Raw genomic sequence first — 18,649 nt, forward strand, 5'->3', positions numbered from 1 at the left:
AGACAAAGGTGGTCATTTCTGATAGTGTGGAAACAATTAGTGACCAGTTAATTGACAACATTTTCAAGAATAGATTGATTTGCATTGTGACTGCTGGTGGGAGAAATTTGCGATGGTCATTATTCACCATGTTCTAACATTTTATGGACAAATGTTGCTCGTTGTTGCCCTACACTCTACATGTAGCTCTTATTTCTCTGCTGCTTCTTCTTCTTTTTTGCAGTTGCACTTGGGAAACACACATAAGTAATATCTGCACTGTAGTGTTAGAAAAATATCTCTTGAATAGATTAATGTGACTTAATTGTCTTGAACTTCACACAGCTAATCAAATCCAGTTTCATAAGTCTATGATGTCACGCTGTATTTCTACGCCCCAGACATATCTACATCTGTTTAAAGACAAACATCCTTATATTCTCATCATGATGAAATAGTTTAATTTCACTTTTCTCATATTGACGCTCGTACAGTGCCACTCCTGTACCTTCGGTGTGTAAGCTTCAGGGGAATAAATTCTTGCTCTTTCATCTGTGATGATGATTGGTTTTGTGTTTACAGTTGCTTTGATTAAAAACGACGGCTCGTCTTCTTCAGCCCCGCCCTCGCCCGCCACTCAGGGGCTGATTATGAAACTATAGAACTCAAATGCTGTGTAAGCTGCTGCGCTATTTGTTCTCAGTCGTGCTCCTGTGATTCTATTTAAATCAAGATTTTATTTTCTGGTTCAGTCTAAAAAAAGAAATGTTCTGTGGGCGCCTTCAAGAATGGCAGCTCACAATACAACAACAGAGTATGATCTGTTATTTAACTGCTGCCAAGTATAATACGGACTTGAGCGTGAATTGAGGCGTAGCTGCAATCATACAGTTGATGAAATGGATAATGTTTTGCAGATGATTGCTTTAAGGCATGAAAGTGTCAAATTAAGGAGCTGGACTAAACGCACGGGCAACAGGAAGTTTAGTTAAGCTGTTTGCGAAAAATAAATAAAAATGGAGTTTATTTTTGGATCTTTTCATTTGTTTGTCCGTTCTCTATTCGGAATTTAAGGATATGTTTAAAAAATGAAACGCTTGCACTGTGTCGTACATGTGAAAGCAGTCGCGTATGAAGAGGCATTGTACCTCAATGTACTAGCTCTAGTTTGGCTCTAATCCTGCTCTTATTTAGATTCTTTTACCTTTCTGTTTACCCACAGAACTTTGTTGACGTCTTAATATAATGTGGCACCCGAGTCTGCAGAGCCTGCTCCCCTGTGAGGCTGCTTCTTGGAGTTATTTATTAGGAGAGAGGTGTGGAGACCAGCATTCAAATCAATTTCTGCCAGTTGTCATTTACAGAAAAAGGACTATTGACTGTGTTGTTGTAGATTTTTCTCCTGGCACTTGTTGTTCACTGTTGTTACCTTGCCTGAAAAAGGAAAAACAATCATGGATCATATATGTGACTCGTCCCAGTTCAATTTGGTTTACTTTGTTTCTCGTTTATTCCTGCTTTTCTTTAGATGTTTAATTTGTACATTTCTCCCAAGAGTGCTTTTCGTCCTCGTCGTTTAAGTCTGTCTCTGTCTGCATCTCACCGTCTCCATCATGTTGCTCACCGATGGTATATACCCGAGTTATTGGTGCCTGTGTGACAGTTTGGGCTGCTCTAGGGGCTGGTGGGTTGTCTGATCTGAATCTGGGTGTTATAGCATAACCCTTTCTTTTTTTTTTTATTTTCATTCAGTTTGCTTATAGGCCCACCTCATCCGCATCAGTTGCCATGAGGATCCTATGGCTTTAGATTAGATTTGTTTGAAGTGAAAGAATAGAGAGCTCTTCCTCTACTCTGGTGAAGAGTCTATCATTCCATTCTCCCTCTTTGTTTGCCTCCCTCAGAAAATGGCACCCACTTCTCAGAGCACTCTGTTGTCTTCGAGGCTCTGAGAACGCCTGGGGTCCTTCCCTCCTTGTGTTTTTTTTTTTTTTTTTTTTTTGGTCTTATTTGTTGTGTCTGGTATTCTCGTAGCAGTGATGCATGCAGGTCAGAGAGTCTGTCTAACCCATCCAAAGATTTGACCTGATTCCAAAGCAAAGCAATCAGTGGAACCATCGGCACGTGTCGCTCTGTGCTTCCTCCTCCTCACCCTCTGTCTCTGTCGCATTCACATAGCTATATGGCAGCTCATCTCTCTAGCTATTAAGCTGCTGGACTGGGTTAAAACGCTGAACAGCTGCTGGTGACCCACCAGATGTAGGCTGTGAACCAAAAACATACTATGCTGTCATTTCCCATGTTTGGACAGTGTCTCTGATGCTGTTTGTAAAAGCTGTGCATAAAGCAGCCTTTGTAATTTTATTTATTTACTCATTTAAATACTCATATTATTAATTTATATCATTCAAAAGCACACATTTTCCCACCATACCGTACAAAAACATTATTTTCAATTAATAACTATTAACCAGCCGTCATTGTTTGGACTTTTTGGTGTGAACATTATACGGTATCTTCTCCATGCTCCTGAGAGAGTACAATCGTTCACTGCTTTAATTCAGATGGCAACTTTACAGCTAAAAGTCATCAGAATTTCAGTGTCAATATGTAAACTGATGGTCAAAGCCCCCGAAAAATGTTCAGACCTTAAATTTGTTTCTGTAGCCACTGAAAAACTTTTTTTCTCAGCTGAAATAACCGTCACTGTTCTAACGCAGGCAGGACTCTATCATATACGACCACAATGTTCATTTATATAGGAATACTGGGCTTGTTACTTGCACCGTTGCATGTACAAAATGTTGGCAAATTTTAATTTTTTTTGTTAGTTAGGAGAGTTGCAGCCGGAGATTCCCCCTGGGAGTCGTCTGCCACTATTCATTAAAGCTTCATTGCCAGAACTCATGTAAAACTCCATCGACATTTTTTCCACATCCAAATGACTAAATGCTGCAGCAGCCACTTTCCCTCCCTCACATTTCTCCCTGTCAGCTCGTCTGCAGAACTCCAACCACCACACAAAACAAGTTTGGAGCTGTGATGGAGTGTTGATGGAGGCTTCTTGTGTTTGTCATTTACAGTTGATGGCGGGCGTGTGCTCATGCTCAGGTATTCATGCTGTCCTTTGCACCTGACGGGATCTCTCTCTTTCTCTCTCTCTCTCTCTCTCTCTCTCCCCGTCTGTGTCTCTTTTCTATTTTCACTCACCCTCTCACTACTTTTATTCTCTCTACGCCATCCTGCCTCTCTGTGCTTCTCTGTTCTCCACCGCTCTTTCTCACCTACACTCTGTAGATCTGTCTCTCTGCCCTGTAGACACTCTTTTATCCTCCCATCCCTCTGTCTCCCCCTGGCTCTCTGCGCCTGTACTTGGCTGCTTGCTTTATAAATAGCTTGGCCTAGATTACAGCAGCTGCATTGGCGCTGGCACCATGGGTTGGTTTGCCTGGGCCAAGTGAGGTAGCCTGCTGTAACAAGAGGTTGGCTGTGTGTGTGTGTGTGTGTGTGTGTGTGTGTGTGTGTGTGTGTGTGTGTGTGTGTGTGTGTGTGTGTGTGTGTGTGTGTGGTGTGTGTGTGTGTGTGTGTGTGTGTGTGGTGTGTGTGTGTGTGTGTGTGGTGTGTGTGTGTGTGTGTGTGTGTGTGTGTGTGTGTCCGTGTGTCCGTGTGTCCGTGTGTCCGTGTGTTCGTGTGCAGGTGTGTGAAGATCATGAGGATAGTGCAGCCGCAGCCTATCTGCATGCCTGCAGTGGCTGAGCTCTGGAGTTTGTTTTTACACTGCCATTCCTTTCATTCTTCTGGTTTTACATCACACACACACACACACACAAAGCTCATATCAATCATGTGTTTTTTGGAACTGTCGTCATATTTTCATGCCTTTCTATTTTGAGTGAATTCTTGCAGTGAATATATGTTTACTAATGTGCGTCTGTGTGTGTGTTCAGCTTCTAGTCACAGATGACACTGTTTATATTCGCATGCAGTTTTTATTTTTGCTTGTGTTCATGTGTCGTATTGTTTGGCTCTGTGTTCACGGGTGTGCATTAACATACTTGTGTGTATTATGAGCATGCGTACATCGGCCCACCGTGATGATCCACTGCCCTGATTTCCTCCCTCCTGCTCCTCTGCAGAGCTCCACTTCTGAATACAAATTCTGCTCGTCAGTGAGTCTGAGACACAGCGTCTCACCCTTTGAGCATCTCTGCTGCCTCCCCGCCTCCTCCTCTTCTCATCTCTTATAAAGCACATCATGCACCTCAGAGACTCTGCAATAACTACATTTCTACTATTCGATTAACTGTGTGCCTTATCTGTGAATTTATGCTGCATGTACATTCATGTATTTTTGGATGTACATAAAGAAACAGGTTAAAAGGGGGAAAAAATAGACCAGAGGAAATATTTCCATTTCCTAAATCTAACCATCTACATCTTATCATGTCATAATCCATCCACAGACTCGGTTGTCAGCAACAAACTGTAAAATCACTGTGGCTTTTACTGCATCACTACAGATTTAGTCACAGTTTATAGCTGAAGCATCTGGATAATCCTTGAATGAATAGTTCAACATTTTTGGAAATACACTTATTTGCTATTGAAAGCGAACCAGAAATTTGCCAAATCCACCACTCGAAGAAAAAAATGGCATCCTGCCATGTAAAATAACTGTTTAAGTGACATACTGATAATGATGATGTTATTATTGTTGTTGTTGTTGTTGTTGTTGTTAACAACTCTTACAAGGTGGCATCATGTGGAAGGTTATAATCATTTGCATTTTGTCAGAAATGAGCGCAGTCGATCTTCTCGGTCTTATTTCAGTTGGATAAAGAATGCGTTGGCGCTTGATGTTTTCCTGCATGGAGTCTTGTTCAGGGTGTGCTCACTGCGAGATCTAACAGAGGGAATTGTGAATGAGGAGAAGAGAATTGAGAATGAGGAGGAGGAGAGCTGCAGAATGAGGCCAGAGAGGAAGAAAAGTGCTTCATCATCCACAGCGATCCATCCTTCTTATCAGCAGCATCAAAAGGGGTCAGAGGAGCGCATCAACACGGCGCTTTGATAACCACAAACATTCAAGTGTTCATCCAATGCACTCTATGTCAGTGGCAATGTCTGTACAACAGTGGATCCCAGCCCCCACTGTTGGATGAGCTTGGCTCCTCATCAACACAACTCATTAAGTGGATATTGACTAACCCTGAAATTGAAGTGTGCATGTGTAGGTCAGGTTGGTTTTACTTAGGCTTGGACGATATCCAAAATTTAATATCTCGATACAGTCTAACCCTGTTTTTTTTGTTGTTTTTTTTTAATTATCTCATTGTATTTTATGTTTCGGGTGTAAGCGATTCTGCCACTAAACAGCAGTTCAGCGTTTTATTTGTCCATACCAAGGTGCAACGTACAGTAAGCAAAGCAGTGAAATGAGGGTTGGACTCAGCAGCAGCGCAGACTGTGCACAACTGAAGAAAAGAAAAGATATTATGAAAAGATATTTGATATTATCAAATATCAGCCCAAGCCTAACTGCACTATAAACACTTGAAGTGACAAAGCTGAATTTCTTTTTAACCATTTATCCATTAGCTTTTTTTGCTATATCAGTAATTAATCCATTAACGTTTTGCTTTCTATTTCAAACATTTGTGTATTACTTTTAGCGAACTACTCTGAATCCTTCTGCTCGCTTGCTACAATTACTCCTGGTTGGGAAGTGCAGTACAGCAGTGACACTTGAGTGGAATAGATTAGGCTGCATCATGTCAAGACGTGAAGTGAGGCTAAGTAGAGACAGCATGACTTTGAGGACCCTGATCCAAATCCACATACACATCAGCAAAGCATCTGCTCAGCTTGAGCAAGACGGTGAATCTCAACCATCTTCTGTTGACCCAAGGCTTTGTAAATAGGGGCATGTGAAAAGAGAATTTTCCAAGAAGGCATAAATAAATGATCACAACCTTTGGCAAGCTAAGTCTACATTAGAACTCAGAAAACAGAGTGGATTTAAAAGAAAAGGCAGCGCAGGGCGCGCTGCTTTATCACTTCTGAGCTTGTGATTAATGAGCTGCGGGGATGATTTTGAAATAATATCTAAACCTGTCAAGTAGCATCTTCTGTACTGCCTGCTCTCACTACCGTGACTTGGAAGAATAAAGCAGATTCTCTCCCAGCAGATGAAGCAGCTGACGATGCTGCTCAGGCTCAGGCCAACATGCTACAGTGTCTGTTGCGTGGCGTTTTTGGCATTTAGAGACGAATTGTTCCAGACTGGGTGACTGGCTGATGCAGTCTGGTGGAGGAATGTCACAGTCATCCTCACATATCTTTCTCATGTTCTCCGTCTGCACAGCGTGGACAATGCCTGACACACGCAGACATAAATAGCCCTCACCGCCTAGAGCCTTAATATTAATGGCTTATAGGGGACTTAGCTGTCTCGGCCGGCCTGGCAATTATTATTATGAAACGGAGGGCGGTAGAGGGAGAGAGATGATCTGACTGATGGAAAGAAGACATGGTTTGTTAGGATATTATGCAATGGTTTAATGTCTGTGGGAATTTTTTTAAACGATTGGTCTTTAGCTGGAGTGGAAACTTGCACTGTATCATCATAATTAAAAGAAAAGCTGTGGTAGCAGTGGCACACGCGTCTTCATCAGCTGCTTCATTGTGAGTGATAAAGAGCCATGGTACAGTTAATCTCCAATCAACAAGTCAGCACAAAAGTACAGTACAGCTCACTAAGACGTTCTTTTGAAGTTTTCATATCTGAGTCCTGCCAGGATCAACAAGGCATCCTGCCCCGAGGATTCTTAATGCCCAAATTAGGTGTCTATTAATTTTCTGTGTCTATTAACAGCATGCAGGGACACAACCGCTTTGGCACTGAATGCATCAGCGTGACCGCCACATAACCATGTTGTTTGTCTGTTATTCTTAAGCCCATGAAGCCACAGACCATGTCAGCTGAAGGCAGCTCTAACTCCGGAGCATGCAGCTGACAGGCACAGTTATGCAATTATGCCATGACAGAAAAAAAAAAGAAAAAGTGCAGTAGATGCCTTCAGTAGCCAGCGTGTTTTTGACGCACAGTGCTGTCAGCTAGGCAGTAATTTGAGTTCATGATCTACACAAAGTGATGTTTGATGATGTTTGGTAAAACAGCTGGTACAGTATTATTGCTCTAAATCTTGACTGCTGCTTGTAATGTTGCTGGCACACAGGGGATGGACACAATAATAGGAACACCTGTACAGTCTAATACAGCAGTTCCTACCATTTTTTGCATATCAATACAAAGCAGTGTCTACTTGCTGGCCCCTGTAACAAGGTGCATGTCTTAGTAGCCAAATCAAAGAGAGATTTCACTCTGTTAGAGTATGTAATTTCACTACTTTTTTCAGGCCTTAAGAGATAAAACCGCATTTTAAAGTATTATTTTCAGCTCAGTTCAGTTTATTTTAGTCCTTATTAATATTTATACATAGTAAATACACATAGAAATAAAGCATAATAATACTGACTGATAAGGTGTAGGCTGAAGCTGTGGCTTACGCCTATGCTCTTTATTTTGGGATATTTACTCAAAGACAGAGATGACAAGCAGTGAGATGAGAGAGAGATGTGGAATGACATGAATATAGGTTAAGTCCCCGGCCAGGTTCGTGGTTGGGGCCTTTCACAAGGAAAAAAACAAAAAAAAAAAGAGTAGAGAAAGGTTTGGAAAAAAAACCATTAGCCTACAAAGCGGAATTTTAATTTTATTCTTTCCCATCCCACTAATTATCTCATGACCCTTTAGAATCATCTTGTGACCGTCCAAAAGCACAGGATGGGAACCACTAGTCTAATGCAACCCAGTATATTTGACCTTGTAATTCAGTTTTTAATGTGAGAAGAGAAGCATCAGAAATAAATCCCAGGCTCTCTCTTGGAATACTGGGCTTTAGTCAGGATGACACTGATGCTGATGTGACTTGATGGACCGTGCACCTACAGTTTGGTAGATTAACAGAATTTTTTTTCAAAGTGGTTGGGACACTTCTTTTTTTTTTCTCTCCAGTAGCTCTGTGAACATAAAACACACAAAAACACAAGAAAAGGCGGAATAAACCGGACCGTGAATTCTGCAGTGCCCCCCTGTATGATTCGCCAACCACTGTAGTGGCGTAAAACACGACGAACGTGAGGATGGTGATGACGTCAATGTGTGAGCCGAGGAGGAGGAGGAGGAGGAGGAGGAGGAGGAGGAGGGAGGGGGGTGCAGGAGAGAGAGGGAGAGAGGGAGAGTTTGTGCGACTGCTGCAGCATCACTCACAGCAGCGCGTCAGTGCAGTGAGGAGTCCAGCAGCAACTCTCAGCTGAAAGAAGCGAACACAACAGTCCGCCGGACTTAAACCTCAAGTTTGTGGAGGAAGAACTGGTCGACTCTTTATCTGCGACCCGACAACAGAGGAAGAGAGAGACTTTTACTCCATTTCGGTCCCCCCTCCCCCAACCACGAAAGGGAATGCCATCGATAAATATGAAACTGGAGATGGTGACCATCATCGCCTGCGAAGTAGACACCGAGGTGTTTACATCAGACAAAATGCAGGTACGGTTTTCACCAAAGAAAAAAAAAATGCACGTTGCAACTAATCCTGGTTTTGCCCTTGTTGTGTGGTTGTGCAGCAGTTCGCTCTCAGGACCGACTGACTGCATGCTGCCCTGTACAAGTGCATGCATGTCTCGGTGACGTTGAATGCAGCCCTCTCTCTCAGCCGAGGATTTTTATCAATGGGAGCCGCAGCTCGCCAAGACGCAAGTCCCGCGCCGCGCGCGCGGACAGTGATTGACGCTGAATGAATTGCAGAAATGGGTAGACAAGGCAAGAGTGGGACACACACACAATCGCATAACAATTGGTGCATTAAGGTTTTTTTTTTTGTTGTTGTGTAAGTTTTACAGCGCGAGGTCTTGGAAGATGATGCGCAGGTTGAATAGGAGGGTGTGATGAATTGTCCATGCAAGGCACATGCAGGGAAAGAAGTGAGGCAGTTTTTAGACGCAGTGGCGGACAGACCCTCTTCTCCCCCTCTGTGTCTCCGCTCTCTTCTCATCCCAGCAGCACTGCAGGTGCACTTGGTTAGATGGGATACCGAAAAGGAGCCATGACAATCCAATGAAAGATTTATTATACAAGCACCACATTAATGCTGAAATACTGCAGTTTAAATAATCCAACCATAATAGACTGAAGGGTGCTGCAAGGAACACAAATAGAGTAAAATGCTGTGAGTTTTTACCTTTTAATCTAAAATAAAAATGGACTTGACTTGGAGAACATTTAGGTCACTATAAACTCAGCAGTGATTAACCTAAACACTCCCTACAGTAATATTTTATTGGTTTGTCCTAAGGTCTCGATATGCTGCCTGTCAGTCACAGGGCAGGGAAGCATTTTGCACTTATATGTGTTCAAAGTGAGCCTCGGGACCCCACCTTTGGCACTGCAACGTGCCAGTTTTGGGGCTTAAAAGGCCACACAGATGGTCTCCCAAAGCTTGGCTCACCCACTAAACCCTTTGGAAATTCCATGTCATAATATATTCCCTCACCTGCTGGCTGCTTGTCAGCTTGTCTGATTTGACTCATCACCAAAGAGACGCAGGAAGGGAGAAAGAATGAAAGCCAAGCTACAGTGCAGCTCGGGAGGTTGGCACACAGTTTGTGCAGTAACATATACACATAGTTCGTCACAAGCAGCCAGTGTAGGTGGTGTTTTCTTTTTTTTGTGTGTGTGTGTGTGTGTTTCCCCCCCCCCCTGTGCCGCTTGCTCTTCAGTGCGGATGCGCTTTTGTGTGATGAAGGCTGAATTCAGCTGTTTTTTGCGAACCCACCCTTATCCCCACAGCACCTTGGTCAGCCATATTTTATCACTTTTTTGCAACTCCATGTTTATCACTAACCTTACACTATATAGCTGCCCGGGGGAATGTAAATGTCCTGCTTCTTGCGTGTGGGATGGCGTGATTTGCACATTTAAAAACTGCATGTGCTTGTAGTTTGATGTGACTGAACAACATCCTGCACATATGAACACACAAACAGTGCATGTCAACCACAGTGCCACCTAGAGTTGTACCGATAATGATGCTAGTATTGGAAATGCCTGCTATACTGCCTAAAATACTGTATCGGGTATCGGCGTGTACGCAGGTCGATGCATTGATCTGATTCTATGTAATTTATTAATAAACTTTATAGTTTAACACCTGGATAAAACAGCAGCTTTCCCAGAAATCAATTCTTCTTCGCCGCTCTAAAACAGTAGCCAGTAAGGAAGTTGCGCTGTGCAGCCACTGGCAACTACTTCAGTTAGCGAAATGTCAGCAATGTAGCTTTATTTCCCACTGGAAGGTCCCACCAGTAACAAGGCAACGTGTACAGTATGTACAGTATGCAGAGGTGGGACTAGTGTCAGGACAACTAGTATAGGAATGAAGTTATTTATTCCTAGATGTATTTATAAGATAGTAAAAGAAAGATTCTGTGGCATTCATGCCATGCCATACAACAATGATACCGCATCCATACAGGGTTAGTAGTACAGAGCTGTCAAAAAAATGTACGCAGTGGTATTGGATTTGTATATTGACATATTACAATTGGTAGCGAGATGAAAAAAATGGTATGGGAACATCTCTAGTACCACCCTGCCAAACCCCCCTCCTCCTCCCCCTCTCCCCAAATGAGCCAGGCAGCTGCTGTGTTTACTCCCAACCCTCATTACACTCTCTATCCACTGCAGACTGGCCAAGGTGAAAGACACCAATGTGTCACTTTGTAGTTATCCTGTAATTATAGATGGGATGGTGTTCATCATCCTTAAGATTTCAGAGGGATTGTGAGCGAAATAAAAATAACTGTGAAGGCAGAGGTGTTGATTGTGGGGAGTAATTGTCCTGATCATTACATAATATTGTGACTGTCTTTTCATTTACCGCCAAGGACTCGTGTTGGCGTGTTGCACCAGGAGTCATCTATTTCGTTGCGATTTACTTTTGTTAACAAAACCCGGTTGGCGCTCTTGGATCAGCCGTCCTTCTCCAGACAGGCTTGACACAGCCACGGGCAGGACAGTCTGATCAGAGCGCAGTCTTTACTTAAGCTTCCTGTCAAGCAGCTCTTATCAGCCCACCTCTCCCAGACTCACCCAAAGAAAACAGGGGGTCTGTGCACAATTAAAAGAGGAGACAGAGGGGCTGACTTTCGAATGGCACAAAGAACACCACTAATCCTGGTTTCTGGCGCACAGAGAGCAATGGAGAGCGCTGGGGGAGAGGGCAGATTAAAGCAGGGCATGTGAGGAGCAGCCTCTGATTGAGCTCACCTCCCTCTCTGCCTGCTCTTGTTTTTATTGTCGCTCAACAAGATCTGAGCTCGTCTTAAGGCCCTTGTTTTTTATTAATATCCCCAGATCTGAAGATGAGGAACAATAATCTGACTCCTGTCTTGTTGCAAAGCACTGTGGGTGAACTAATATGTGGATTGCTGCTATTTATAGACACGATGAGGAAAGATTAGGGCAATGGTTGTGGTGTTTGAATGGGCGACATGAAGAAAATAAGTGAATGGTAGGGTTTTTAATTAGAGGAGATGCTTTGTTGAATGGCTGTGGCGTTTTGGAGCCATTGTTTTGACACAGTTGAAATGGCTTGCCCACGCCTTGGCTCGGTCCCCGCCGGTTACATCATTAATGAGCCAAACAGAGAGGCTGTGGACAGTGCATGTTGTTGTTGTTATAATAATGGCTCTTATTCCAAAGTGCTCTGTATCATTTTTGGAGAAAACAAATGCACTATTGTGGTTGTGAGGTTTTGGCGAGGCTAGAGCTGTGGGTTTGACGGTTGACCGCTGTAGCATGTGTATGTTCATCACAACACGATCATTACCTGGAAAATCTACCAGCATCAGCAGATGACAGCACAGGACACACAGTGAAGGTCAAAGCACGTTGGCAGGTGAATGTATTACTGAGTGTGACGCAAGCCTTTACAGTTACCTCGCATGCTTGATTTGATGCTGGCATTTACATCTAATTTATTTATTCATTCACTTGCCAGGTTGATGGTTTTCCCTTTTTATTTGCTCCCATGTATGTGTATAAGTAATTAATCAGCCTGTCAGCCTGCTCTTTCTCTCGATACCTGCCTCTCTGGCTTCAGACTGTCACCCATTGAAATGTGTTGATTTTAACTAGGAAGTATTTAACCAATCAAAACCAGGAATTGGACCTAATGACCCGTTTACACTTTATTATTTATTATTTATTATAGACAAACCTAAACACTACAGAGGCTGCACTGCAAGTCACAAAGGACAGCTATTTTCAACTTAAGCCTGCTCCTGCCACACACGCAGAAAACTGTAGTAACACTGACACAGTCACACGCTCCACAGTCACACACTCCAACCACAACAGTGAGTCAGCGGACTCACAGACCTACAGACGGACACCTCTGTCAGCAAACACACACAACTGCTCGCTGAGGACGCCTGGAGAAGTTTCCATGCGCCTGGGTCACTTTCCATTTGTCCTCCTGTCTGTCCGTCTGTCTGTCACTTGTGTCATATGTCTGTTCTCAGGCTTTATAGTCACAGAAATTATGCTTGTTTTGAGGAAGAGGTAGCTATTTGATGACTAATCTGTTATTTGTGGTTGATCAAAACTGGAGTGATTTTGCTGACGTCTGTGATGTGATCTTTTCATTCTTTCCCACATTCTTTTGCTAATATACAACCTTATAGAACACGTTGTCGCTGCCTTTGTGACGGTTATTTTGAGCATCTAATCAGCAAAGTGAGGCACAAAACAATGGACCATTGTGTTATTTCATGCGATTTGATATCGCTTATTAAATGTTAAGTTTAGTAGCCTTAAAAGTCATCTGTGTACACTGAGCTGTGAGATCAGAATTATTGAAGTTAAAGGTCAGATGAACAGAGTAAGGCTACAGGTAATGATTATTTTAATTATTAACTGATCTGCAGATTATTTTCTTGATTAATCAATTAATCATCTGTAAAATGTCAAAAAAAAAAAAAAGATGCTTATCACAATTTCTTCAAATTGCTTTCTTTGTTGGACCAACAGTCTAATGCTAAAAAAAACTTTCAGTTAATTATGACATGAGGCAAAAAAATAGCAGAAAATCCTCACAACTGAGAGGGTGGAATGAGGTTATATTTGGCATTTTTGCTTGGAATAATAGTTAAAGGTTAATTAATTGTTGAAACATTTGCACATTCATTTTCTGTAAATGGAGTCACAATTAATTGTTTAATCATTTCAGAGCTATAGCAGACATATTTTCTAAATCTAAATCAAGTTTAACTATAAACCGAGCCAGGTACCTGATGAATTACTATTTGCATATTTATCAGCCATCGTCCATTTAGTCTGCAACCGTTTTCTCTGCGTTGCTTTATTCATTTATCCATCGCTCAGTGCTCATTAATCATGAATTAGACCTGAGCATTAATATGATCCCAGACGTGCTTTTAAAAACACTGTTGTGATGCACTTTGACCAGTTGTTGGGGTGAAGGCAAGAGGCAGAGGAGCAGCAGCAGGACAGAGAGGGTGGATGCAGACGCTGACAGTATCATTTTCTGTGCTGGTAGGAAACCAGATCTGCATCTTGGCAAGGTTGAGCGATCCTGGGCCAGAGCAGTGGGCTCAGGTGTGCCTGCTCCCCCACTCTGGGCACTAGGCAGGTGGAGATGGGCAGCTCACATTGGCCTGAAACCCTAGAGAAGTGTTGTGGCTCAGGTGTCAGCTAAAGGTTAGCGCTGTGTCCGTTAGGGTGACGTAGAACAAAGGCCAGTCTCCTGGGTGGGGTGTCTGGTTACCATGTGGCCAAGACGACACGACTATGAAGTGATAAGATTAGAAGCGAAGGAAAAGGCCTCGCAGTGGAATGTAGAGGCCCATAATTTACTAGCCAATGAAAAAGACTGAGAGACAACGTCATACAATGATTGGCCTTTGTTACTGAAATCACTGGTCGAACATAATTTTGCTGTCAGAATTTCCAATAGGATTTCCAGTCCAACACAAATGACTGGAAAGATACAACAAGGAGTCAGTTGTAGTGCCTTAAATAGCAATGCCAAAGCCATTACCTAAAGACAGACTGTGTGTCTGCAGCCCACTGCAAGCTAAAGCTGAACTTTAATGATGTTTTGTAAAGTAGCCTTTACATTTTTAAGTACCTACAATAGTGCTGAAACAATTATAGTGTTTCAATCCACAGAAAATGAATCGAGTACTATTTGATAGTTGATTAATCCATTTATTTTTGTCATTTATTAAGCAAAAATTACAAACATTAGTTTCATCTTCTAGAGACATGAGGATTTCTCAGTTTTGTAATTGTCATTGTAAATTGAATGTCACATACTCAGTAGAAGTCCAGCATTAAAAAATGTAACTGAGTTAAAGGCAAAATTACTAATATCAAAATATACTTAAAGTGCCAAATGTCATTATGCAGGATGTCCCGCTTCCTTCTGTTATATTATTGTATTTAATTATTTTGCATGAATGCAGTAATGTGCACATCACCTTGAGACTAATGGTAATTTGATATATAATAATAATTATAATAATAATAATTTGTAATTAAATAAAAAAGAAACATAATTTGTTTGTTGATACAATGTTTACTTTCTAAATGTAAGTAATAGAAAGTACCTCAAAATTGTACCTAAGTCCAGTACTTGAGTAAATGTACTTAGTTACTTTCTACCACTGTCCATACGTTTCAACCCTTAAAGATGACATGCATTACACTTGCAAGCCGTGCAGCCACACCGCTACCTTTGCTCCTGAAATACTTGATCATCACTAGAGCCGGGTGCTGGATCACCACCAAGGTGAAGCACTGATTGCCACCAGAAAGGTAGAGAAAGAGGGTAAAAGGCAAGAGAGGGCAGAAGGAAGCGACAGAATGGCGGTGAGTAAAGACAAAGAGTTCATCTGTCCATATGCTGGGGTGGCGATGAGGTAAGAGCGTTCGGTGTAGCATCTCTTAGCCACCTTACGTAATGTTGTGTAACTCTTTGGATTACCGTCGCCTGGGAGCCTTTGTGGACATACTTGTATGTTAAGAGTGTGTGATGTAAAGAAAACGTGTGTGTGTGTGTGTGTGTGTGTGTGTGTGTGTGTGTGTGTGTGTGTTCATCCAAGCCTAAGTGCAGCTGACGAGGAAAAGCTCCTGCTTCAATAAAAAACCGTAACGATCACATTGGTGGTAATAGGATTAATGTGTCCCCACATGCTGTAAACTGATTTCAGTCTCCCTGCCATGGACACTGTCCCAGAGGGAGCGGCAGTGCAGTGCTGCAGCATCGGCCCCTATCGATACCGCTCCCCGCTCGAGGTATTGATCTCACTGAAATAACACCTTACCCTATTCGCATGCCTCTCTAGTGCTTATGTAGCCCTCACAATGCAGACAGAGCTATTAATCATGAGTTGTGTTTGTTGTTTTGTAATACTGGGGATTTACTGCCATGCTAATAGTAATGGCTGCTTTGACAGAGGTCGTGTTTGCCTGTGTGTCCTGAGTGTTGGGTCACCACACACACACTCACACAACCTGAGATTATCCAGTGATATCAAGTCTCTGTTTTTCCTGTCTCCACACATTACCTCATCCTAAGTAGTCAACAAGCTAATTGTAGGTTTTACGGTCTTTCCTATAGCTGAAACACCGGCCGCTAACATCCAGGCCAGAGTATGTGTATGTATGACAGAATTATGGTTGTATTTAGACAGCGTGGATTATGACAGTTAAATATTCCTGTCATTCCAGACTCATGTAGGATGGACATATTGGGCAACTTAAAAACTTAATTGGTTATTTTTTATGCTAAATGTGACTGTGAATTTGACCGCTGGACCATTTGTGTTTACATTTACTGTGTACATGTTAGTTGTAAGCTGTAAGACACCAACCGTGTCTACAGGAGTGTGTGTGTGTGCGTGTGCATGTGTGTTTAGCTTATCCTCTGACTGAACTCAGACCTCACCAGAAACTCTGACTCTCTCTGTAATTTCTTTCCAGTGTTTCTCCTCGACTTCTCGTCTCTGTACGTTTTTGAAGCAGATTGATGAAGGCATGGGGTGCGCTCAAATTTCACTCAAAAGTTGAAACATTTTGAACGCACCAGGGCCTTCCTTCACATCGATTTGTACCGCACTGGCAAATTTCAGCAAGACCGCATCTCTCCATTGACTGTGCAATCACGCTGCTGCTAAAATTCACTTTGCATTCTGTCTGAACCTGAACAGTAAAAGCAAAGAGTCAAATGCGTAACAGTATTTTTGGGTTCCAATGGGCAGTTACATTTTTGGGTCTGGTCCCCGGTCACAAAGTCCAATGCTAAAAATCCTCATGTCCCAACTTTTTAACTCCCCTTGTTATTTTTATTAGCAAAGACCAGTGTTGAAAACACGTAGGTTACAATAGCACGCTTCTCAGTTGTAGCCAGCATTGACCATTGCTTTTGCCGGTTAAAACGACCAATGTCACCAGCAGCGGATTATATCAGATGTAGCGAATTAATGCTAATTAATGTGCTCTTTCCAAGCAGCTGACTGATCTCTGCCAAAGACTGTTTGTGAGCGAAAAGACGCATCACTAGGTAACAGCATTATAACCACCAGTGAACTGTGTTTTTGTAGTTCAACAGAGAAATGATTAGCTGATTAAATACAGGAGAGTCCTTGTTAAAGTTTTTATTCATAACTAATCAATATTTTAGGCTCATTAACTTCACAGATCTGAATCAGCAACTCCATTATTTGGATCATTAATTTGTTATTTGTCAATCGACAGTCAACATTTCATATCCTCTGCTGCTCATCATAACCCCTTTTAGATTGCAGCTACACATTGTGAAAATTAATTAAGATAGCTTAATTAATGTTAATGTTAATTATTTTAGTAGCTACCACTAAAAACTAACCTTTCTCTCTCCCTGCAGGCGATCACAGATCTAAACTGAATCTTCAAGGTGTAGTTATTTATAACTTTAGTTAATTGCAAGTTATGAAAGCTAAAGTTAATGTGATTCACTAAAGGGTTCAAAAGAATGTGGATTTGATAAGTAGATTCAGATTTGATAAAATGCTTTTGAACGGCAACCTTGCATAACAGTTAATCCAGCAGTAATTAACCGTCACTTAGAGCATTGTATTAGCAACAAATTAACATCAGACAGCTAATGGTGAGCTTGGTTAGCGATTACAGAAAAACAGAAATGACAAAGCAGCGATAATGAAGTACCTACAGATGATAAACAAAAAGCTAACTAGCAAACTGCTATGGAGCTGAATATTAGTGGCTGCTGCTACCACCACAACATTTGACTGGAAAGTTCTTGTATCAGAATGCAGTTCAAATGAAGTTCCTCATCAACCTCAGAAACAGGTTGATTTGAGATGTGCGTGTGGTTCTGCAAATGTGATGGGAACAACATCATATTTTCAGAATTAGTTTTACTGTTCATAGTAACGTTTAGCAGCTAAAACAGTCTACTGTGTTTTAAACAATATACATTTTCATGTCACAAGTGATAGTTGTAACTGCACACAGGCATTACTGCAATGGAAAGTTGGCTCAGGTTTATGGAACAGTCATGGAAAAAATATGGAATGTGATAAGCAAAAATGTGCTGGAACAGACGTGCATGCAGGTATGAGATTTTTCATCCAGCGCCGTCTGTTATCTCAACAATCTGCCTTCGTAGTTCGACCTCATTAGACTGGTTCCAGTTTGGCCCTTTAGGGGGGGACGGTAATTAAAAATGATGGTCCACACACTTAAGAAATGAATTTTCTTAATTATTCCAACATGGTCTATTTTTAGTGTAACACTGTCCCTGACTCAGCCAGAGGCTCCGTGGCCTAGTTTGTTGGTTTTCACCCAAATCCCATTCAAGCACGAGGGTCCGGATTAGACTGTGCTAAAGCCACGCACGTGTCGCATAGGGAGATGAGTGATTCACCAAAGGGGGAAAAAAAACAAAACACTGAATAACCCTTCTTTACATCCCAATTAGGCCGGGTTAATCTTTTCATTTTGATCCAAAATACCAGATAGTGTAATTCAACATAGAATTGCACTATCTTGTGGATTATAGTTGTGGATTTTGGTATCCGAGCGCCAGCGTGATTTAAACACTGTACTAGCTTAAATGAGAAACCAGATTAAAATAGAGCATTGTGATTCCGTCAGTGAGTTTAAATGCTTTGGCTACAGATTTTTACACAGACAAAGCTTGCTTCTAGATACAATATGAGGACTGAAACCAATGGTTATTACCATTTAATCTGCTGGTTATTTTCTCGATAAATCACTTAATCTTTTTTTTTTTAATTCACTAACAGTGAAATATTCACAGCACGTTTTCCCAGAGCCCCTGCTGAAGTTTTTGAATTGCTTGTTTTATGTAAACAACAGTCCAAATACCCAAAGGTATTCAGTGTACTATCATGAAAGACTGAGGAAACTAGCAAATATTTACATTTGTGAAGCCGAAACCTGTGAAAATTGGGCATTTTTTCTTTAAAAAATTCCTTTTTAACTTCTTACATGAATAAT

The 18,649-nt window shown here is 41.8% G+C and overlaps 1 protein-coding gene across 2 annotated transcripts in view; it reads left to right on the forward strand.

The window, feature by feature from the left end:
- rcan3 (regulator of calcineurin 3) overlaps positions 1 to 18,649 on the forward strand; it is a 40,466-nt gene that overhangs the window by 7,487 nt on the left and 14,330 nt on the right. Inside the window, exon 1 of one of the 2 annotated variants that reach the window (XM_056394293.1) lies at positions 8,282 to 8,590. The exons of the other annotated variant lie outside the window; for it this stretch is intronic. Within the exon in view, the coding sequence (XP_056250268.1) occupies positions 8,504 to 8,590 (87 nt within the window). The 5' untranslated portion in view covers positions 8,282 to 8,503. Of the gene's footprint in view, positions 1 to 8,281; positions 8,591 to 18,649 lie in introns of those variants that run through there. 2 annotated transcript variants of the gene reach the window in all.

Source organism: Seriola aureovittata, chromosome 13, assembly GCF_021018895.1.
Source record: "Seriola aureovittata isolate HTS-2021-v1 ecotype China chromosome 13, ASM2101889v1, whole genome shotgun sequence".
NCBI classification, from domain to species: Eukaryota; Metazoa; Chordata; class Actinopteri; order Carangiformes; family Carangidae; genus Seriola; species Seriola aureovittata.